Raw genomic sequence first — 22,413 nt, forward strand, 5'->3', positions numbered from 1 at the left:
ATGTAATGCCATTGATTTTGAAATTCTAAATATTATGGTCTCTAACCTCATCTAATTACAATTTAATAAATTAGATAGTTTCTAACTTTATTCTTGTATTAAATTGGGACGCCATGTATATAAATTTGTTGTGTTTATCTAACTATTTATACATAAATAGAATAATATAAGGAAAATATGACTATTTTTTTCTTCTTCTAATGCATAGATGTCTGTTTTGGTCATTTAACCTACCTACAAAATCTAATTTGAAATAGAAAATAATAGGGATGTGTATTAAGTGATTAGGGGTGTGTATTTAAAATTTCTCTATATGAAAAGACAAATAAGGGCAAAGAGATAAAAATGAGAGAAAAAAAAAAATAAATACTCTTCTTACCTTCCCAAATATAACATTCAATACACATTCTTTAGATTATTTGTGATAACTGAGAAAAGAAGAGTTCTCTCTAGCGACTGCCGTCTTCTTCCAACCTAGGGTTTCATTCCTTTCATCTTAGTCTCGTCCGGCGGCTCCCGCACCGAGCAGGGCCTTTGGTCTCGTCGGAATGCGGTGAGTATTGAGTTTGTCAATGGAGCTGAGTGACTCTTGCAAGCTTGAGTTTCTCTAGGATTGTCGGGATTGGGGTTTCCGGTGGGAGGTCGGTGTCGGATTCTAGATTGCAGCTTTGAGGCTATGGAGGTCGCGGCACATGTCCCATACGGCGGCGGCGTGAAGGGGGAGATCGACAGCTTGGGGTGCTGCGGATCCACATCTGGTGGGATTTGGGTTTGTGTTCGGTACGCCGGGTCTCATTCGGATTTCTTGGAGCGTCGTTGAGGTGGCAAAACGATGGAGTATGCTTGGACGGGTGGTGGCGGTTGTGGCAGGGGTGGTGGTCGTGTTTGCAGCTGTGTAGCGTCTGCCTTAGCAGAGGAGGTGGTGTCTGGGCCTGAGATGGGCTGTTCCTTTTGGACCTTGGGCTGGCTTTTCTTTTGGGCTCAACTATTGCTTTATGGTTTATGTTTTTACTTTTCCAATAACTTCCTATTTTTGGGCAGATAGTGGGCTTTGGCCCAAGAAAGGCTGGCTAGGCTTAGTCAGCATAAGTCTGCACGATTATGGTTTCTTTTTACATCAAGTTAATGAATCTTCTGGAGTACCACAATTGAGTGCATTGACGAATGGAGATTCAAGATAGTTTTCTTAGTGTCAGCTGAGATTTGTAGTTGTGTAGGCTCTTGAATATAAGTGAGCTTCATTGTACTAGTGGATGGTACCCGTATTCCCTTAACTGCTTGACCACTGATTTAGGGTACAAGCATATAGGGCTTATTTGTATGTGCCGTTCTGGCTTTGGGATTAAATGAAATCTCTATTACTCTGTCAAAAAAAAAAATATATATATAACATTCAATTAATTTTTTTTCCGGAATTTCCTTATATTGCCTATATAGTTTTATAATTTACCTAAAACAATTAAGTAAAAATAATAATTTTCATTTAATATAAAATTAAACTCAAAACATTCTGATTTGGAATTTCCTTAAACTAAATTTATTGAATATTATGATATAATTATTACTCAACCTTCCAACTTGAAATCCTTCTTTTAGCAAATTTAAAGGGATTCCAGCATAATCAAGATTGAGAACCAACGCTCTGATTAATTTTGGTGGAGGAGAGACCTACTCATAAGAGAGCAATATCATGTGATTTTGATTTATTTTTCTTCTCGTGGTTAAAGATTCAGATAACAGATTGTTGTATCTCATGGTCAAGGGTGTTTTGGTAAAAATAAGGAGGTCTACTTAGCCTTTCAAGTATTCTAAAAAGCAAATTAGAGGTGTACTAAGTATGAGAGGTCCAAATATAAAATTTAGAGGTCTAACTAAAACCGCCCAATTTGGCATTTTTTTGTTTTTTTGAACAATAAAGTTTAGGTTCAGAAAGAAGTTGCTCCCTAACATTGAATCACCACTTGGCACACGATAATACGATATGTAAGAGTCTTAACTTCCAATCTAGCAATTAAGCGCGAGTAAATAATGAGAGTTGACAGGCTCCGTTGGTCCTGAGATTTTCCCATCTTGAAGAACTTGTAAGGCATCCAATGATGACTGCTTCTGGATTGTATTGCTCCATTCTGTTTATCAGCATACTAGTGGATCCATGGATCCCACCGTATTCCCGATGGTGGCTGCACAAATATTGACTCGATTATCTACTAATATGGACTTTTTGAAATTGTTGGGGCTTGAACTTGGGTGAAAATTCCACCCAAGCTCAAGCCTTGCCAATCTTGCCAACCCTTATTGGTAAATTTGGCTATTTTTAGATGATGTTAGTTGGTAGCCTTTATACTACGTTTGATTCAGCTTGTTTTCTTAAATTTTCTAATGTCTCATTCCCTCAAATTCAAGCAATCTCATGACTATATACTAGCTGAACTCAGGGGCGGCCCTGAGGGTGTTCAAATGGAGCAGCCGCACAAGGCCTCCGGTTTTCGAAGGCCTCTGAATTCAATTTTGTAATGGCTTTAGATAAATATATAGGTCAAGAATGTTGAGAGTTATTGAATTATTGTTCAGTTCAGTTGGCCACTTTACCTGAAGTTGTTAGGCTTGATTGGTCTTGGGTTCAAAACCCATGGGTGCTTAGCTCTGTTTAATTTTTTCTTTGCCTATTTTGAGATCTTCTCTATTCTTTTAATACATATTTTTTTTCTTTTCATTCCTAAGGCCTCTCAACTTTCTTCTTCAATCTTCTGTTATGTTTCTTGACTCTCTTTTTTTCTCTATTTTTCCTTGTTGATGTTTTTAGGCGTCCACTATTTTCTTCTTCTATTTATACCAATCATTTTTTCTTAGTTCTTCTAATTGAGATCGTGATTAATAATGCATCATTTAAATTTTCGCACTAGGCCTCTTAATTTTCAGGACCGGCCCTGGCTGAACTTTACGAGCTGAACATATGAGAGTTTAAATTTAACTTGTTTTATTTATGTACCAAACTGAAACAAGCTAAAATCAAACCGATCTTAGTACAAACTCGAGTTTGCATCCCTAAATCTAATTACAACACTACCAATATGGATACATAGTTATGAACTCAGAGGCACTTGTGTTGCGGTTAAGCCCAACTAAATGGGTTTTTTTTTTTTTTTTTTTTTTTTTTTTTTGTGAATTGGGGCTTCGATTTTGTTAGCGAGTTAATAACATACCCACTTAGTCAGTATTTCTAATTGAGATCCATGAGGTATATATCCTAATAAAACCAGACTAATTTTCCATTACAGGCTCACGAGCTTAAAGACCCTTCAAAATTGCTAGCCACAAACTGATGGGAATTGAGACTCGAACACTAGACATGAAAGTTTCGTGTTAGACCGCTCGATCAACCTTACCACATCGGGCGGTTCACGACGAAAAATATTGATTTGAAGAAATAAATAAAAAATGATTTGAAGAAATAAATAAAAAATAAAAAATATTCGTTCGACGACGTCGTTTCGAAGGCTAAGGCTACAAATGTAGGCCTGTAGGGTTCTGTGGGTAAGGGTTCTGTAGCGATTCTTCATCTCTGGTTCTCTCCATCCTCAATATCTATTAGCACCTATTCACAGATTCCTAGGAAACCCTCTCTGATTCATTCATTATGGGGAGAAAGAAGAAGTTCATTGACAAGAAAAAGTCGTCTACTTTCCAATTAGTCGCCCGAGACTCCTCCGACCCCAACTACGACGACTCACCCGGTGGCGACCGTGTCTTCATCCAAGTCTCCGGCCGACCTAACGACGATCCCGATTCTATCTTCGCCGACGCGCCTGAGGACGAAGAAGGTGACCACTATTACGACCAGGCTTTCGGAAACTCTGAGGCGGCGGCTCAGCCCCTGCCTGAGAAACTGAGGAAGGAGATTCTGGACCTCGGGTTTCCCGACGACGGTTACAACTATTTGAACCATTTGAGGGAGATTAAGAACACCGGCGGTGGCTCCGCCTATTACTCCAACCCCAAGGCTAAGCTCGAGCAGCTTCCGCATGACGTCAAGGTGAGCTCATATTCTGTTTGCCAAAATTTTCAGTTATAATAACAAACTTGTTGCTGTACAGTTTAATTAATTGAGTTGTTTTCAGGCATATGATGCTTCAAGATTGCGAATTTCGGAGAATGAGGCTCCGGATGAGAATGCTATTTACAATGTGGCGTCTAAGACAGTCAATGTGAGGGTTAAGAAAGCTGTTGATCCGGAAGTTTCTGCGTTGCTTGATGCTGATAGCGATGCTTCGCGGTTCGGTTCTGATGATGAGGATTTGGAAGAGGATTTTGTGGTTAAGGCTAACCTTGCTGATGGAGATGAAGAGGAGGATGATGGGCCAAGTTTTGTTGAGCAGTCGGAGAACAACAATGCAAGGAATGAAGTTGGTGTGGTTGGAAGAAATTGCGTGGAGAGAGGAAAGGGTGACTTTGTGGTAGATGATCCACGAGCTCGTCGGGATGTGGATGAAGAATTTGATATGGTGAGTTGTTTTTCCTGTTATCTTTTCAGTTATGTCGTCTGCTTAAGCTCTACAGTTTTGAGTTTTATCAAGATATATTTGGGTTAATGTATGTATTATCTCACATTTTGTTTATATAAAAAACAGGTTTTAAGTCGGGAATATGACAATGACGATGATGATGACGACTATGAAGGTGTTGATCATGACGATGATTATTTTTATGGAGATGAAGTGGATGAATCCATTGAGGAGAAGCTCAAGAACGTCAAACTTAATGACTGCGTGAAGGATGACTTTGAGCTTAATGAATATGAGGTTCCGGGAGATGATGAGGAGAAACAGAAAACGAAGCAGCTTGGGAAGATATATGAGGATGAAGATCAAGAGGACAAGGTGGTAATTGTAGAGGAATCTAGTGATGAATCAGAAAAATGGGACTGTGAGACTGTTATTACTACATATTCAAATCTTGAGAACCATCCTGCGAAAATCGGAGCTCCAGAGCTAAGTAGAAAGAAGAAGCAGCTTTCAGAAACCGTTTTTGGAGGCTTGGATGCCTCCAATAATTTGATAAAGCTTGGGGGAAGACAAAGGCTGCCTGTGGACTTCTTGCCTCGTAATAGAAGACCTGCTGCTACAGAGAGGGCGACAGAGAAGGTGGAAGATATAGGTAGCTTGAAAACTGAGCAGCAGAAAAGGAAGCAACATGGTCAGGAGCCAAAGGAGGAGAAGAAAGAGCGGAAGGTATGGGTCTGCTATTTGTTTTAGCTCATCCTGGAGATGATATTTCATTCATCTTGCCTTACCATGAAAGATTAATATGCCCGCTTATGATAATGAAAATCCAGAAACTGTCATTGTAAGAGTAAACTGGGAGCATATAACTTGCATTCAAATATCTCATAGCTTGAGATTTTGGGTAAATTTCTGTTGGTTCTTCGTTGATAACTTGAATATATCTGAGTGCAGGCGGCTGTCAAGGAGGAAAGACGTGAGGCACGGCGCGCTAAAAAGGAATTGAAGGAACTTTACAAGGGTGAAGCGCAGCATGCTCAGAGAGTAGCTGCTATATCTGGTCCTTCTTCCAAACGTCTGATGTGATTGTGCTGATCATCAAATGGTAATTGGAATAGATACACCGTTGCTTTAAAATCAGATTGGTAATTGAATATGCTAGTATGGTATATATTGATTGGCTTGTTTACATGTTTTCTTCTAGGTGAGACTTAAGAATGCACTGGATTTTTGTCAAGACACTGTGGCATCCCCGATGTTTCTGATGTTGTGGACATGTCATAATATATAGGATATGAGTTGAGGTTCTTTGGAAGCTTTCATGGTTTGAAGCACGTATATGTCATCGGTTTTGAGAGAATGGATGCTAGTTGGTTTAAAACAACATATCATCGAGTCATATCGATGTTTCTGATGTTGTGGACATGTCATAATATATAGGATATGAGTTGAGGTTCTTTGGAATCATATGTTATGTGACTGGAGCTTGAAGATAATAAACTGTCTCCAACTTTCCGACATATTTCATTTCTTTTTGTCTGGAAATTTCTAATGTATTCATCAGGTTTTTTTGTTCTCTTTTCGTTTTCACAATGATACTAGTTAAATGACAGTTGGACTTCTATTTCTTTACTCCTGCACTTCTATTCTATGTATTTGCCTCCTCCGTCAAAGTAGGTTGGTGTTTCCTCAGCTTGGATGCTTGCCTTGGTATGAGAAAAGTAGGAACTCCCCGACTATTCCAATATCTATGCTACATGGATATGCATGATGAACCAAACAAATATTCATTGATGATGTGAAACAACTGGTTGTATTTATTTGTTTCCAAGACACCATATTAGAAAGTAATTACAAGAATATTCTGCCTAATGAGGAATTGGAGCCATATTGCCTCTACCAAAACAGGGTGTGGGATTCCAGAGGTCATAGTCTTCCAGAGCTATTTCCGACGGCTGTGTCTTGTAGTCTTCCTTCCGTAACTGTACCTGGTTTTTCAGATGGTGGGAGGGAAGAGATGATGGTGCTGGTGCTGGGGCTGGAGCTGGTGATATCAACGACGGAGGTAAAGTTGTCGCTCTTGGCATAATCCCCAATATAGACATTATCATCATCATGGCGCATAAAATGTGCTTCGCTGAGCTTACTGCTGTTGGCATGATGATTCTGCAGTAGCTATGGTTATGGTTTGAATATCTAATCTCAGAGATGCATTTGGCATTGTCAGCAACAAATCCTTATATTATATATGAAGTATTATTAAGTATGGAAGGAATTCATTCTTTCTTTCTCATACCTGATGGATGACTTACCATGTTTCTTGCATGCGTCAAGTGCTTTCAACAGAATGGATGCTCTGCTCCAAGATTCTCGCCCAAAATTTTAGAAAACCTAATATGAATGCCGTTCTTTACCAAAGACGATATCTAAACTTACCAGCAAGAGCGCTTCAATGCATTTCAACTCCTGTTTATTTATCTTTTAGTATGGGCGGCTTTTCGCGACAAAGCTTTCCTCAGCAAAGGTATTTATACCGATGGAGTTTCGAGGGTAAATGTGTTTATGTCGACGGAATTTCGTTGACAAGTGTGTTTACATTGATGAAATTTTGTCAGCAATTGTGTATTCACCAACGAAATTTAGTCAGTTATTGTGTTTTTATTTTTGATAAACTTTTACTATGGGTGGTTCTTACCGACGAATTATTCATTCGTAAAAGTGTGTTTACTGACGAAATTTTGTAACAAGCATATTTTTCATTTTATTTATTGTTGAATATGAATGAATTTTTACTACGTATAATTCATTGATAAAAGCGTGTTTTTTTTTTTTTTTCCTTGTACTTTTATGGGAGGTTTTTGCTGCTAGCTTTCTTCATGCTCATCATTTCAAAGCTGTACTTGTACTTGATTCCCCCCTGTGGCTTGTAGAGCTCAGAAGTCGCAACCACAGATTTATAACCCTAAATTTGTATCAAATCTTGGAATGATACGAACACTAATAATTCTTGGAAACAATCATGTCCTCTTGTAAAATAATGACATGATTGTGATGTGTAACTAGAGTGAATAAAGATGAACAATAACCAACGTCCTCTTGTCCCAATCAGCAATCATATGGTTTAGTAACGAGCATCCTGTAACACAAGGTCTACAATAGTCATAATTGTAAATACAGAAAACTGAAAGCAGAAATTCATATCTCCAATTCTCCACAAAACACTGATAAACTTCAATCTACAAGAACATGCAACTGGATTAAGCAACGAAAGATCCTCCCAGAAAGTGTTACAAAAGAAAAAGCATCCCCATACAAGTTTGAATTGTACAGATGATATCAGTAGAGAAGGACAACAGAGGCGCAGACAGAATCCATGGAAACAAATGTATTATACAAGGGCATGATTCCCACATAACACATTCATGACATGAGCTATATATTTCACACTGAACAGCTAGAACATCAAGAAGGATTATACAGAATAAACAGAAACAGAAAACTGAATCTAGCTACGGGTCATTATGGGCTTGCAATGTAAAGCACTTGCACTTGTCTTTCATGGCTTCGCCCTCAGTTCCATATTCTCTGAACTTGTACTCTTCCTGCTTATAGGCAGGAGGAACTTTTCCCTCGCTGTAGCATTGATTGCACAAACTGAAATGAGATTTTATCTCCTTAAAGCGAGACCCAATAATTGGATAGCGGCAAACTGAACAGACATGATTACCATGGCGATTCCTGTCCCCAGTTTCAAGCTTCAACAGCGTGGACATGATACCAAAACCCCAATCAGGGTCGTTAAACATGACAAGAAACTCTGTGTAAGACATTGTTGAAGGATCTGTTTCTCCATGGAGTTCCAGCATCTCACTAACCCCATGGGAAGGGACATATATAGCTCTCAACAGTTTGATATATTTAGTGGCGTCATCTTTTCTTATCTGAGAACCACCACCTTCATTCACAGGGCGCCACAAGAGCGCATCAAAAGCAATTCGCTTGCGCTTTTCTGGCGGGCCACTGCAAATAGGGGCTAGAACAGCTAAAAACATGCCCAAGTCCACCCTACCTGCACCTGTATCATCAAAAACAGAGAGTATTCTCTCGTTTATGGCTTTCACAGCTCCTTGAAAAGTCTCAGGCTTTAGGAAATTAAGCAACCTGCGGAGAATTTCTTCCAAGTTAGGCTTGCGTATGGACCTCTGCGGGACACCAGTACCTGAATATGACACTGGTACATCACCATCACTCATCTCCCTTTTAAGGAGATCCACATCACAACGACTCAACCTGGTAATCCTCTGAAAAGCCCTAATCTCAAGTGCAATGGCTAAGTCTTGCCTCAATGTTGTTTTCTCCCCAACGGCCTTAAATTTTGTAGATTCCACAGTGACAAAGGAACCTTCCCCATTGGCACCCCCATTTGGCTTGACCTTCTTCTTCTGCAGCTGCTTCAAATGTGCAATGGCATCATGCAATTCAACCCTGTTGGTCATTTTCAATGCTTCCTTCAAAGCTTTCTTAGCATCCTCAGTTTCCCTAGCTCCCAACAAGGACACAGCCCTGTTAAGCTGAGCGCGCCAATGGTTTGGCCACACAGCTAAAACCCTAGTATACATCTCAGAAGCTCTCTGGAACCTTCCCAAGTCCATATAAAGGCCACCCAAATTGTACAAGGCATCAACATGGCCGGGTTTCAAATCAATGGCTTTCTGAAAAACCTCGATTGCCCTCTCATCCTCACCCAAAGCATGCAGAGCCGAAGCCAAATCACAATGTGCATCGGCATAGTCTGGTTTCATGAAAATGGCCTCTTCCAAGGCCTTAACAGCGGCCCTATATTCCCCAACCCCAAACAAGGCACTCCCCAAAAGTTTCAAGGCTCTAAAATGAGTTGGACAAAGTATAGCAGCTTCCCTATAATACTCACAAGCACTTAAAACCATACCTTCACCTTCAAGAGCAATCCCAAGATTCACATAAATCTGTGGAAGCAAATACGCCCACTGATTCCCACCGGCCTCGGCGGCCTCGAGAGCCAGCAGAAACTCCTCTTTAGACTCTTTGTACCTGGCAAGAACATACAAGCAATTCCCAGCCCTGAAATGTGGCCTAACATCCACCGGTTGCAACTCGCAGGCTCGCTTGAAACTAACCAAAGCTTCCTTAAACAGCTGGTGCTCATACAAAACCCTCCCAATTGCCATGTGTCCATCGAAAGCTTGCTCCCTCGACCTTGCTCCGTCGGCACGGCTCCTGAGCACCCCCAATTCCTTGACAAACAGAGCATAGTCATGCCCAGACTCTTCCCAAAACACCCTCTTCTCCGAAATCTCCGAAGAAGGCCCCAATTCTCTAGACCACCCAGCCTCCGAATACGAGTCCAGATTCTCACCCTTCACCTTGCCATTATTATTCCCCGCCTGCTTCACCTTCAACCTCTTCACCAGAATCTCCAAATCGTCCACAATCTTCCACGTGTCGTCGAACACGATCCCGTGGTTCGGCGACACCGCCCAGGCCGCCGTCCGCTGCTTCTTCTGCGACTCCGCGATGCGCTCGTCCACTATCGACGACGACGACGCCTCGGAGGCCATGGAAGCCCCTCCTCCTCCTCTGGCCTCATCCAGACTCAGCTCCAACCCAAGCGCGTCGAAGTCACGGTCCACGTCGCCGGCTCCGTCGTCATACGTCCGCAACAGGCCCTCATACGTCAGCCCCTTGTCGCCGTCGATGAAGTCGCCGTAGGTCCGAAACACCTCGTCCAAAATGGCATTGATCTGCTCGTCGCTGAACTTGACCCTAGGGTTTACGGCCACCACGAGCGCGGCCATTTCCTCCCGGTTAAGCCCTCCGTCATGGTTGGCGTCAAATTGGTAGAAAATCCTCTTCACCTTCTCTGATCTGCTCCCTCTCGTCGCCATTATTACCCCGTAATTTCTTGGTAGGGTTTTAAAGAAGAAGAAGAAGAAGAGGAAATTGGGACAGGCTGTAATGTGATTGATTGGTATAAATGGAGAAAAAAGGAGTGAGGGACCGAAAAAGGGAAATCTAATTCATCGGGGGGGTTTTAAATTTCTTTGAATATGAAAATTACAGAGGGAGTTGGGTTTTTTCTCATTCCATTATCCATTGGATCTGGGCCATCTGGCTTTCTGGATAAGCCAAAAAAAAAAAAAAAAAGACTCTGACTATTGTTTTCTCTCGTTCTTTTTCTCAATCTCTCTGTCTCTTTATAATTCTTTTTTCAATTTTTTTATATTTATTATCTTGTTCGTTGTTACTTCTGGTGAATGAAATGAGTGAAAGTTATGATGATGATGATGGGAGGCTGTCATTTTATTATTTTTTGTTTCTTTATTGTTTATGTTTATGTGCTGTACTTTGCCCATCGTCTGGGCTGTCGTAGAGCTCTAGGTTTTGTGGCTAGAAGGGGTAATTTTGTATAAAAAAAGAGAAATATGCTGCCGACGGATGATCCAAAATCGAGAAATAGTTCCAAAATTCCAAAATCATCGGTAAAAGACTTAAATCAAGGTCTATGAAAGAGAAAAAAATTAATGATTTTTGTGTTACCAACACAGTAAAGCAACACAGAGATCATAATTCGAACATAAATGAAATGAAAATAAAATGAAGAATTTTCGCGCTAGCGCGAACGAGGATGAATATTGGCGGGGGCGGGAATACAGAAGGCGGCACGTGACTCATTTGCTAATGTTGGCAGTGTCCAAAATGGAAATGAAGAACTGTGGTGGTGCGGGAATGCGGTAACCTAATGCCGTAAGTTTTGATGTTATTTCAAAAGTTTTTTTTGTGTAACTTCTGAAAAGTCCTCGATATGAATAAATTTGATATCTCGATATGAAAATTTTTCATCCAAAAAGTGACAATAGAATCTACAATATATAAGTTAGTCCTAAATCACTTAATGCAATAAAACCTGAATGACCGTTCCTATACGTTGCAAACAACATTAGTGATATACCTATACCAATTTATGTTAGACTACGCTTGTTGTTATTTTTTTTCTTATCCGATGCGCTTATCGTTGTTTAACAAATGATTTATGGTAGAAGATTTAGTTAACCTTCACTAGGGATGAGTGAGTCGCGTGAATTGGGCTTTCTTCGCAGCCCAACGACGGGAGGGGGCATCTACTTCAGTTGTAGCCCACATCTTTAGACATACAACTGTACTGTAGATGCTATCCGAATTGGCGAGCTGGACGTTAAAATAGTAAGTTCGATTTTGGTTTTGGACTTTTTTGTTAGCTTTAGGCGGTTGGTTGTATATCTGGGGTTGTTAGTAACTCAAACTCAAATAGGAGCGTGAGACAGGGAAGCAAAACGGTTATCGGCCACCGTTGCTATTCCTCCTCTCGTTGCCTTCATTTTCAGGCCGGCAGCAACCCCTCTGGTCTTCACGGTTCGGCCAAAACCAACATCTTGCTCTCATTTCCTGATTCCGAGTTTCGTTCTAGAGCGTGTTTTGGCCGTTCCGTCCAGAAACGAAAAGCAAGGATAAAATCAAAGGGGTTCTGTTCTGATACATATCATTTTGTTTTTGTTAGTCTAATCTGCGTGGCTTCGCTGTTAAAAGGCGCTTGACATTCTGTTCCAAACTGCATAGCCGATTTTCAATCTCAAGATGCTTTTATTTTGAAGTTAATTGATCACACAACAAGGAAAGCCTGGAAAATAGAAGAAAAAGAAAAAGAAAAAAGAAGAAGAAACTAGAAGACGATCAGATAAGGATTTCGAATGCGAATTGAAAGTAGAGGACCTGCGCATTGGGAGAAGATCATCTGTTTGAGCATTTTGACTGCTGGGGTTGCATTCTCTCCTACGTCTACCAGGGAGAGGAAAACTGGGAAATCTGAAGCTGCTAGGGCTTTATATACTGTTTCTTGTTTGTTCCGAAAGAAGAACCCGAGAGACAATGGCGACGGAGGAGGCTGTGAATGAAGAGAAGATTCTTGTTTCGGTTAGGGTGAGACCATTGAATGACAAGGAAAAGGCAAAGAATGACGTTTCCGATTGGGAATGCTTCAACAACACCGTCATGTACAGCAGCAACCAACCTGATCGGGCCTCGTCTCCCTCTGCTTATTCCTTTGGTAATTACACACATGCACTTTCTTCCTCATCTGCATTTTGTGAAAGTGAAATTTTTGTTTTTTCATTAACACTGTTTTTCATGTCCCTTCATAGATAGAGTATTTGGTTACGACTCTTCTACGAAGCAGGTGTATGAAGAGGCAGCTAAGGAGGTTGCTCTTTCAGTCGTTAACGGCATCAACTGTCAGTGATCATTTTCTAATCCTTGTTTTCTGATGATACTAAAGTGTAACCAAGCAGAATCTATATAGTTTGACTGAAATATCATCATCTGCAGCAACCATTTTCGCCTATGGACAAACAAGCAGCGGAAAGACGTATACCATGAATGGGGTGACCGAATTTGCTGTTACAGATATATATGATCACATGGAGAGAGTAAGTGTACTGTTTACTAACATTTTAATTGCGTCATATTATCTGACTATGTTTCTAGGACCTGGCATAATTTGAACATCTGTGTTTCAGCAAAGTGACCGTGAATTCGTGTTGAAGTTCTCTGCCATGGAGATATATAATGAAGCTGTCAGAGATCTCCTCAGCTCCGAGAATGTTCAACTTAGGCTGCTAGATGATCCAGAGGTGAGTCATTTATACCTTTGAGTAGACGTAATTCATTGAATGACAAATTCTTTTACTAATACTACTTCAACGTACAGAAAGGTACAGTTGTCGAGAAGCTTTCAGAGGAGGTACTGAGAGACCGGAACCACATGGAGGAGCTTCTTTCCCTCTGCGCAGGTAAAGTCACTTGTGTTAGTTTAGTCTCACTGGATTAAATGGAGTGCATGTTAACCAAGTGAACTCTTAATATGGTAACTTATTCATGCAGCACAAAGGAAGATAGGAGAGACCTCTTTGAATGAAACTAGTTCAAGATCTCATCAAATTTTGCGACTGGTATGCTTGGCTTGTCATTTTTTCAAATAGTTACTTTCGTATTTGGCATGAGAACTTTGTTTTGAAGTCTTTTGTTGGAATTAACAGACAATTGAAAGTACTGCCAAACAATTAGAAGGCCTTCAAAGTTCAGGCACTCTTGCTGCTACTGTGGTATGGAAGTACTTATCTTGCTTCACTAGGAAACTTGTTCAATATTGTTCATATTAATAGGAATGAAAATGAAATTCTTTGTGCAGAATTTTGTTGATCTTGCGGGCAGCGAGCGTGTCGCTCAGGCATTATCAGCTGGTGCAAGATTGAAAGAAGGTTGTCACATAAATAGAAGTTTACTGACCCTGGGAACTGTAATACGCAAATTAAGGTTTAGTTGTTCTTCCATTTACTCAACAAAGTTCTTGGGTCATTTATAAAATCTCTACACGTTTTAACATGCATCTTTATGAATTTAATTTCATTAATGGATGCAGCACGGGAAGAAATGGACACATACCTTACAGAGATTCCAAGCTAACACGCATACTGCAAAATTCTTTGGGAGGTAACGCTAGGACAGCCATCATTTGCACCATGAGCCCTGCACGAAGTCATGTTGAGCAATCAAAAAACACCCTGTTCTTTGCAAGTTGTGCAAAAGAGGTTACTACAAATGCAAAGGTCAATGTGGTAAGGTCAGATAAGGCATTGGTAAAGCAATTGCAGCAACAATTGGCTAAAATGGAAAACGCATTGAAGAGCTTAGCAACAAATTCTATGAAAGAGAAGGAACTTTTGTTGCAACAGGTGAGGGGATGACTTCTGTGACTAACTTTATACATGTACTTCTGTTAGTACCCAGAAAAACTTCAATGTGTATTCTGATAGAGTTTTAAACTTACGACGAGTTTGCTGTTGCGTTGTACTTTCTTCTTTTGGATGCTAATGCTTTTGTTGTTTTTTTTCAATGTTACATTATGCAGATGGACAAAGAAATAAAAGAATTGACTAAGCAACGTGATTTTGCTCAATCTCGGGTTCAAAATTTGCTACAATCAGTTGAAGAAGGCCGGGCTAGAATAGTTGAAAATTCAGGATTGGAGTCATCAGACAAGGGTGTAAAAGCATGCAATCCACTAGATAGTACTGACAGACCTAGTTGTTCCTCGAATTCCAGCAAGCACTTCCAACGGCTTTCTGAGATTTCTGAGGAAAATTTTCTGCTGGATGGTAGCGCTCCAAAGTTTGAAGTTTGGGAGGATATTGCAGAAAGATCTCAAGCAGAAGACAAAGATATTGCACAAAGCTCTCATGCAGAACCTGAAGACAATGCACGAAGATCTCACGTAAAAGCTCAAGATATTGCTTTGTGCAATGACACTGCACAAGAGCATCTTACAGAACCTGAAGATGTCTGCAAGGAGATTAGATGCATTGATCAAATGGAAGAACCAAGCATGGACAAGAGTAAAATGTCAATGGATGAAGAAGCAGGTTCATCATTGCAGCAGAAGGAAGATGCCGAGTTGAGAAATGCTAGTGAAGAGTATGAAGCGTTGCAGAGGAAAATACATGATTTGCAAATGACAATTAACACTCTTGTGACTCTTAATGGCCCTCTGGATCAATCTCCTTGTTCCACTGAATCCAGCCCTGTAAGCTTAAGCTTCTCCAGAAGTAGAAGTGCCAGGGCAGTTCTCCTAAGTTCTCTATCTCCAGGTAAGGAGACGGTACAAAACGAGCCTGCAACGCCTACGTTCAAATCAAAGCATGGTATCAACATTGAAAGGTTACACAGAGAAGATGTTCAAGCTCCTGTCGTGAGAGCTACCACGAATACAGATGAAACTAGAGAACCTGAGGCAGAGGAGGACTTACCTGATAAAACACAAGAAGTCTCTCAGCACAAGGTGTCTAGACCGAAGCATGGAATGCTTACCCAAAAAGATTCTGTCGTGAGAGCTTCCACAAATACAGATGAAACTAGAAAGCCTGAGGTAGAGGACTTACCTGATAAAAGACAAGAAGTCTCTCAGCGCAAGGTGTCTAAACTGAAGCATAGAAAGCTTACCCGAAGAGATTCTGGTCGAGAATCTCTTTTGAGTGTTCAAGTGGAGGCAGAGGACCGAGAGCCTGATGAGGAGGATGTTGTGGAGGAGTTACCTAGAGGTTCAACAGGCTTGCGATGGAAGCTCTTCAAATCAAAGCAGCCTGGTTCTAAATCAGTGATGAGTTCATCAGTGATGAGTTCTAAATCAGCTTCTGTTTTGAGTGCTCCGGTGGCTTGGAAAGTTATCCAGAACTATTCGGAGTCAGATTTGGAGGATAATGTCAGTGTTCTCAATTTTGATGAGGAACATAAGAAAGACAGATATGAAAAGCACGGACAATCATCGAGGAGGCCTGGCCGTATGGATACATCAGTACAACGAGCATTGAGAAACAACTCTGACTGGCGGTCTGAATTTGAAAGACAGAGGGGATTAATAATCGAACTCTGGGATGCTTGCTATGTGCCATTGGTCCACAGATCCCATTTCTTCCTCCTTTACAAAGGAGATCCATCTGACTTTCTGTACTTGGAGGTAGAGCTTAGAAGAATGACCGCTTTAAAGGAGACATTCTCCGATGGAAGTAATCGAAGTACTGTGAGTGATCGTCAGGCTCTCACGCCAGCTTCAAGGTAATCTTTCAGATCTCAACAAACAAACCCACAAGGAACTTAAACTTTGGAACACAACACTTCACACGCGCGAGCGCGCGCACACATAAACACCCATATTTGAATTTTTATACTCTGAGCTTAACCCTTTTCGATATAGACCGTATTCTCGAACTTTGACAGCTAAATCTCATCTTTTTTCTTATATGAAATGGGAAACAGTATGAAGGCTCTTAAGAAAGAGAGGGAAATGTTAAGTAAGAAAGTGCATAAGAGATTCCCAAGAAAAGATAGAGAGAGGCTTTACCAGAAGTGGGGGATTAGACTGAACACGAAGGAAAGGAGCCTACAGTTGACAAACTACCTATGGACGAGCACAATGGACATGAGACACATAAGGGAGAGTGCTGCACTTGTTGCAAAGTTGATTGACCTTGCAGAGCCACTTCAGGCTCCCAAGGAGATACTTGGACTCAGCTTCTTATCCCGACCAGTTCCCAAGAAATCTTCTTTCTGGGACTCCATGTCTACCCTATAGAACTATTTGCTCCACGTAGAACAAGATGACTGTAGACATAGCTCAGCTCGAACAGAGACTCTGATTGTAAACTACATGGCAATCTATAATTTTACTATGATTATTTGATACCTCAACCTCCCTATGTTTGATGTATCTATGCTGCTACATTGGACAAAAAAGACATGTGACCAGAGGTGTATGTTTATGTGATATGCCTATGGACATGCATTAGTGAACTCCATATAGAAGCAAAGAGAGGAGTCAGGGGTCTCTCCGGGCAATGTGGTAAGCTGTATACAAGCGTACAGTCATCTCCACTTATTGCAGACCTACAAAGAACGGTCAATTTCTAGGAGGGTGCCTTGCCGTTTAAAAATAATTATAATAAAAACCAAGAAAAAGAGAGAGGATAAATTGTTGCAATATTTTGACTGATATTCATAATAATTTACTGGTAATTCTTATGTTCTTCCTTTGTCATCTCTACATATTCTCTTCCGAACTACTGTATACAGAAAAAAAAGGAGGGAAAGTGAGGGGGGAGAAGGGATGGAGTGAATATTTATTTATATATATCTTGATACTGACAACGACTCAAATTTTTGACAAAATTACACCTTAGATATATAAACATGTTCAAAACAAAAGATACCATTTACATTAAGCATATCAAATCTTACATCATTGTTCATGATTGGAGGACAGCTCCTTCAGTGATTTTCCATCCTGAGCTTGAACAAGACATCTCATATCTTGTAGTGTATGTTCTGCTATTCGAGGCATCGTGCTCTGGATGGAGCACATCAGTTAATTGGGCTAATTCTTCAAGAGTTGCTTCCACCACAGCACGCTGCCCATCTAGCGACACTGTTACACTGTCAATGCTCAAGTTCAAAAGGGTGTAATCATAGGACCAATTTAACTGTGCAATTTCAGTTGCACGATCTGTCCATATCTTCAACATCTCACCATCCAATACCTGCCAGTTTTTGCAATGTCAGGACAAGCATAAAGACATTGAAACATTTTTTTGCTGATACATCATGATTAATTGGAATTTCATTAGATGTAATTAACAGGCCTTAAATACAGCAAATTAAATCAACAATTGAATTAACAAGTTATCTACATCCTCAGACTCCTGTCTCCCAAACAGCTGTATATAAAAGTAAGTATTGATAGTGTGATGTAGATTGTATGATCAAGAGATTCAGACTTTGATGTGCAATATATAGAACTATGTAGTGATATACCAAATCACTAGATGTTTATAAGAAATCAAAAGAAGTTTTCTGATGAGGCCTTAAATGATTTAAAGATATGGTATTTCATCCACAAAAACTAAGGAATTCTCACCTCTGACAATTTATCCACGGAATGCCCAGGTCCAAAAGCCTGAGATTTTATGTTCTGCCATTTCCGAACTAGACCTTCGGCAATTTGTGCGTCCATTTTGGGTAATTCCTCTGCAGACTTAACATCTACTGGTAACCCTGCATAATTATACAGTAGCTTCTACAGTGAGCTTTTACTTCATATAAATTGGCATATGAAACACCATATGGATCTAAAATGTCATAAACATAAAAAATATACCAAACATCTTTTATCATGTTGGAATTAGGAATAAGGAATTCTGGGTGCATTCGCATCGCTGTGAAAAAGAGGGGTTACAAGGTGTAATTCGAATATGAATAGCTTGTCAGAGAACCAATGGTCAAGGTGTAGGTGTTTGTGATTTGAAGGAGAATTCATCAGCTGTGAAACTGTTTGCTTATGGTGTGAAATCGACTCAGATAGCCCAATCAGAAATCAGCCCTTACTGCTAGCAAGTGGCTATCAAAAGATTCATGTGGATGCTTGTTTTTATCAGTTGGCTGAAATAGCGTGTTTCATTAACTAAATGGAAGCAGAAAGAGTCAAGAGACCAAAAGTATTTATGTTTCAGACCTTAGTAGGTGAAAGCAAGGCTTCGTTAATGGTTTGATTATGCTATAACGCATGATTATAATCATACCTGAACTAGTGACATCAGATGCAGTCACTGAACTAAGTTCTTTACGTAGATTGGATGAGCTATTCCTGCCGGGTAAATACTTCAATCCAACAAAAGTCAGTAGTCCAATTACCACACCAGCACACATAATCTTCACACTTGCATCTTTGATTTGCTCAGTAATTGATTCTTCTTTAAGTGTATCAACAGAACCATCTCTTCCAGAAACCTCAGCAACACGAATAGAATCATCTTCATAGGATTCTTCCAAAGGGTCTCCACTGTCTTCAGGAAGAAGAGAATAATTCACCTCATGATCTTCTTGAGGTGTCATATTCTTATCTCTTTGACCCAGAGGAAACACCTTCCACAGGGCCTGAATTGCACTGGCCTTGACATTATCAAGAACTGCAGTAGCTTCAGCACCGATCCTTACTATGGCTGCTGCTGCAGCTAAGGGTGAGCCATTAGTTCCATCCAGCCTTTCTAAGTATCTCAAGACTGTAGGATCATCATAATAATCACCAAGGCTGAACTCAATATCTTTGGTGTCTCTAAATCTGGGGAATACCACCTCCATCAACCATGTCTCCAACAGCTTACAAAGTCCGGGAAGATCATTGTCATCATCATCCTTAGCATTCTCCAAGACAAAATCGACTACAGATGGATTTCTATACGGTGAATTATTATTGTCTAGGCCCAACCATGAGCGACACTCATCAAGATCCCCCAGAAGAAGTGAACAGAGTCCCCTCTCCAAAGCAAAGTCTATCTCACTATTTTCATTGGTTATATAGGTGTTAACAGAGTGTCCTACAGCTGATACCTTATTCTGCTGAAGTTCCCAGAACAGGTTATCAGCATCTTGAATGTGATTAGGTTTTTTACCAACAAAGGCTTGAGCAACAAGCGCAAGCGCCACTCCATAAACTTCAAAGCTTTCGGCTGGGATGTTTTTTGGTGTTGATACGTATAGTTCCACCTTTCAACAACAACAACAATAAATGGAAACAAAGATAAAAAAAAAAAAAAAAAAGATTAGACAATTTAGCAAGAAGCATATAGATCATGGGAAGAAATTAACAGAGAGAATGAGGCTACCTGTTCAGCTGCAGTCATTCGTAAAAAGACCTCGTTCAGGAAACTGTCACGGGTGAATCCCCCAGCAAGAGCAACTGCTCCGCCTCCTCCAACAGACCACAATATGTTGCGGACACCACGGAGGCCCTCTTCCCTTCTTGATTGGTACTCCTCATCAAGGGGTAAACCTAGAAGTTCCAAAATGCAACGTGGGGTGATCTCTTCCAGTGTCTCGTCAATTTGTGCTTGAAGATCAGGTGCAAGGCTGCTAGCACCTTCCTCCTACATGTTGAATGTGAGTGTTGATCAAGCATCAGACTAGGCAAAACTAGACATTATCATGCATATAAACAAAAACTAAGAGACTTGCAAATGAGGGCTTTACCTGCAAGAGCTTCAAAGCCCTCTCGAGCACTTCACAACCCTGAATAAAATCCGGTGGGGACAATGCCATTGCGTCCCTCGACATGTCGACATAAGCAAGTGCCATCACCAAAACCACATCTTGCTTGAACGATTTCGGCAGCCTCTCCCTCAGCAAACTCTGCCCAATTTGAAGAACCAGCTCCGTCTTTCCAGCTTCTTGCAACACACAAAGAGCTCCAGGAACCTACAAATTAATTTCTTCATTAATTTCACACCGATCAAATGTAATTGAGACACGAGACTGCAATTTACCTTATCAAAAGGAACGTCGGTAAGAATTGTTCCGTCTTCGTCTTCAACGAGGGACTGATTGTACTCTCTTCTGGAGGTAGGGTCGGCTAGGGTTTCGCAGGCGGCCTGGAGAATCTGTCTCCGGCTGACCAAAGCATCTTGGGTGAACCCGTACTGAGGCGGCTTCGAAGCCCTAGCCTCGTAAGCTCGCCTAATCCCGTCGCCGAGGAAATGCGACTGGGTGCCGAGTGCCTGGTAGAAGTCGAGGGGGATGGACACGTGGCGCTCGGGAGGAGCGAGTGGGGGAGGAGGAGGAGGAGGAGGAGCGAGAGTGGCCGTGGTGGAATGGTGGTCTGAGGAGGAGTCGCCGAGGAATTGGAAGTCGGCGAGGAGGCGGTCGGCCCATTTGCTGGCGGAGCATAATGCGGGCCTGAGCTTTTGGGGTTTTCTTCTTGAGTGTGGGAAAGGGGCGGAGAGTCTTGGGGTGTAGAAGCCAATGGCCAAGTGTTTCAAGGTCTCCATTGGTCCCTCCGCCTTAAACCCTCAGCCTCAGGTACCTTCTTTCTGGGTTTGACACTATCATTTCCTCTTGGCTTTTCAATTTTTACTCTTGACATTCATCAATGAGTCACAGTATAACACGTACTATGACCTATAATCCTAAACATTAGTTATTGTTGCTTGATTAATAATCCGTTGTAGTCTAGTTGGTCAGGATATTCGGCTCTCACCCGAAAGACCCGGGTTCAAGTCCCGGCAACGGAAATTGTTTTTCTTCTATGCCACTTTTTTTCAACACATGAATTGGGCTGCCGCTGCTCAGCCCAATTACCTTTGAAAACGGTTTCAATCAAAAGGCTCAGCCTATTTTCTTTTAACAAATGAATTCCAGTTGTACCGCTGCTCAGCCCAATTAACTGAAAATGGTTTCAATCAATAGGCTCCCCCAATTATTATTTTTCTTCAATAGGCTCCCCCAATTATTTTCCAATCGAACGGCTAGCCTCTAGGTTCATAGATATTATTTAGTGGGTTCAGATATATTATTTAGACTTCGCCTTGATAATGCATAATTGGTCTATGTATCTTCTTTTATTACTCTAAGCATGTATGTATCAGCATTTTTGTAACCACGTTACAAAATCTCTGTGTGTATGTATCGACATGCTAATAATCAGGTAACGAACACGTGATAGTTTCACACCACCCAATAATTACTTAAAAATTCGAGATGATCTGAGACTATCAAGATGAAGATGATACAAATCAATAGATCATGAAGCCCCATATTTCCAACATTTCTTCATCAATCAAGTCTCATTTTTTATTTTTCCATAATTTCTTCATCAACAAGGTATAAAAGTCTCATATTTTCAGGAAACTCATTATTTTCAGCGAATTTCATACCAATCTGCTAATAAAATACAACTACGTAAGAAATGGGAGAGATGACACAGCAAATTGCTCTTTTGTCCACTACTTATTGGATAGGTTAACTAGATCTTGCCATCTTGCGGCACTATAAGCGGGGATTGAAGCCTTTGACCTGGTTTAATGTCTGCTGCTTAATTGCGGGTTCCTTCGAATGTCAATTCTACTTTGTAATTCCCATCTTAGGAGTCTGAAGCCTTTGTTTTATAAGTCTTCTGGTGCTCTTGTTGGCCTGCTTTTTTATTTTTATTTTTTTTTGTTGCTCTTTTTGACCATTGAGTTCTGTTTTTGTTTAAGCCAGACACAATTTGTTTTATGATTTGGATTTAGCCCTCAATTATCTACACACTTGGAAATTATCCTTGATATTTTATCTAATGAAATTCAAATATTTTTATGCTACATTAATATATCAATATATTAAATTTAAACCAATTATCTATAACAGTAAATCAGCTATGTACAGTCGTAGTCTCGTAGACTAATCCATCATCATATAATTCATATCAATATACTCTAATACTTATATATCGAGCTAATTTACTTAATATATAATTACATAATATAGT

At 40.6% G+C, this 22,413-nt stretch overlaps 4 protein-coding genes and 1 non-coding gene across 5 annotated transcripts; 3 read left to right on the forward strand and 2 right to left on the reverse strand.

Annotated features, from left to right (window-relative positions):
- The first annotated feature begins 3,528 nt into the window (after positions 1 to 3,528).
- LOC133735854 (uncharacterized) lies at positions 3,529 to 6,131 on the forward strand. The gene is made up of 5 exons (XM_062163284.1): positions 3,529 to 4,033; positions 4,119 to 4,502; positions 4,629 to 5,228; positions 5,454 to 5,604; positions 5,704 to 6,131. Exons 1-4 carry the CDS (start codon positions 3,638 to 3,640, stop codon positions 5,583 to 5,585), a joined length of 1,512 nt encoding a protein of 503 aa, XP_062019268.1. The 5' UTR covers positions 3,529 to 3,637; the 3' UTR covers positions 5,586 to 5,604; positions 5,704 to 6,131.
- A 1,605-nt stretch (positions 6,132 to 7,736) lies between these two features.
- On the reverse strand, positions 7,737 to 10,579 carry LOC133736547 (uncharacterized TPR repeat-containing protein At2g32450-like). The gene has a single exon (XM_062164089.1). The coding sequence runs from the start codon at positions 10,421 to 10,423 to the stop codon at positions 8,009 to 8,011; it is 2,415 nt and encodes an 804-aa protein (XP_062020073.1). The 5' UTR covers positions 10,424 to 10,579; the 3' UTR covers positions 7,737 to 8,008.
- A 1,212-nt stretch (positions 10,580 to 11,791) lies between these two features.
- On the forward strand, positions 11,792 to 16,811 carry LOC133736007 (kinesin-like protein KIN-7E). The gene is made up of 11 exons (XM_062163441.1): positions 11,792 to 12,618; positions 12,713 to 12,802; positions 12,897 to 12,997; positions 13,088 to 13,201; positions 13,279 to 13,360; positions 13,452 to 13,519; positions 13,607 to 13,672; positions 13,759 to 13,883; positions 13,990 to 14,302; positions 14,479 to 16,178; positions 16,380 to 16,811. Exons 1-11 carry the CDS (start codon positions 12,441 to 12,443, stop codon positions 16,693 to 16,695), a joined length of 3,153 nt encoding a protein of 1,050 aa, XP_062019425.1. The 5' UTR covers positions 11,792 to 12,440; the 3' UTR covers positions 16,696 to 16,811.
- A 390-nt stretch (positions 16,812 to 17,201) lies between these two features.
- Positions 17,202 to 21,027, reverse strand: LOC133736008 (protein ACCUMULATION AND REPLICATION OF CHLOROPLASTS 6, chloroplastic). The gene is made up of 6 exons (XM_062163442.1): positions 20,435 to 21,027; positions 20,142 to 20,366; positions 19,778 to 20,038; positions 18,695 to 19,658; positions 18,034 to 18,170; positions 17,202 to 17,656 (listed from the first exon to the last, which is right to left on the reverse strand). Exons 1-6 carry the CDS (start codon positions 20,933 to 20,935, stop codon positions 17,366 to 17,368), a joined length of 2,379 nt encoding a protein of 792 aa, XP_062019426.1. The 5' UTR covers positions 20,936 to 21,027; the 3' UTR covers positions 17,202 to 17,365.
- A 78-nt stretch (positions 21,028 to 21,105) lies between these two features.
- On the forward strand, positions 21,106 to 21,178 carry TRNAE-CUC (transfer RNA glutamic acid (anticodon CUC)). The gene has a single exon. It is a non-coding gene; the product is annotated as a tRNA-Glu (tRNA).
- Positions 21,179 to 22,413: the final 1,235 nt, after the last annotated feature.

This window comes from Rosa rugosa, chromosome 3, assembly GCF_958449725.1.
Source record: "Rosa rugosa chromosome 3, drRosRugo1.1, whole genome shotgun sequence".
Taxonomy (NCBI): domain Eukaryota; kingdom Viridiplantae; phylum Streptophyta; class Magnoliopsida; order Rosales; family Rosaceae; genus Rosa; species Rosa rugosa.

What these genes read in the sequence shown, in the direction of transcription:
- LOC133735854 (XM_062163284.1), top strand. Translation starts at nt 3,638, where the DNA reads ATGGGGAGAAAGAAGAAGTTCATTGACAAGAAAAAGTCGTCTACTTTC. An exon ending in AGCTTCCGCATGACGTCAAG is followed by an intron (nt 4,034 to 4,118) that starts GTGAGCTCATAT and finishes AGTTGTTTTCAG; the next exon opens with GCATATGATGCTTCAAGATT. An exon ending in AGGAGAAGAAAGAGCGGAAG is followed by an intron (nt 5,229 to 5,453) that starts GTATGGGTCTGC and finishes ATCTGAGTGCAG; the next exon opens with GCGGCTGTCAAGGAGGAAAG.
- LOC133736547 (XM_062164089.1), bottom strand. Translation starts at nt 10,423, where the DNA reads ATGGCGACGAGAGGGAGCAGATCAGAGAAGGTGAAGAGGATTTTCTAC.
- LOC133736007 (XM_062163441.1), top strand. Translation starts at nt 12,441, where the DNA reads ATGGCGACGGAGGAGGCTGTGAATGAAGAGAAGATTCTTGTTTCGGTT. An exon ending in TATATGATCACATGGAGAGA is followed by an intron (nt 12,998 to 13,087) that starts GTAAGTGTACTG and finishes TCTGTGTTTCAG; the next exon opens with CAAAGTGACCGTGAATTCGT. An exon ending in AGGAACTTTTGTTGCAACAG is followed by an intron (nt 14,303 to 14,478) that starts GTGAGGGGATGA and finishes TACATTATGCAG; the next exon opens with ATGGACAAAGAAATAAAAGA.
- LOC133736008 (XM_062163442.1), bottom strand. Translation starts at nt 20,935, where the DNA reads ATGGAGACCTTGAAACACTTGGCCATTGGCTTCTACACCCCAAGACTC. An exon ending in GGGCTTTGAAGCTCTTGCAG is followed by an intron (nt 20,039 to 20,141) that starts GTAAAGCCCTCA and finishes TTCAACATGTAG; the next exon opens with GAGGAAGGTGCTAGCAGCCT. An exon ending in CCGTGGATAAATTGTCAGAG is followed by an intron (nt 17,657 to 18,033) that starts GTGAGAATTCCT and finishes AAAAACTGGCAG; the next exon opens with GTATTGGATGGTGAGATGTT.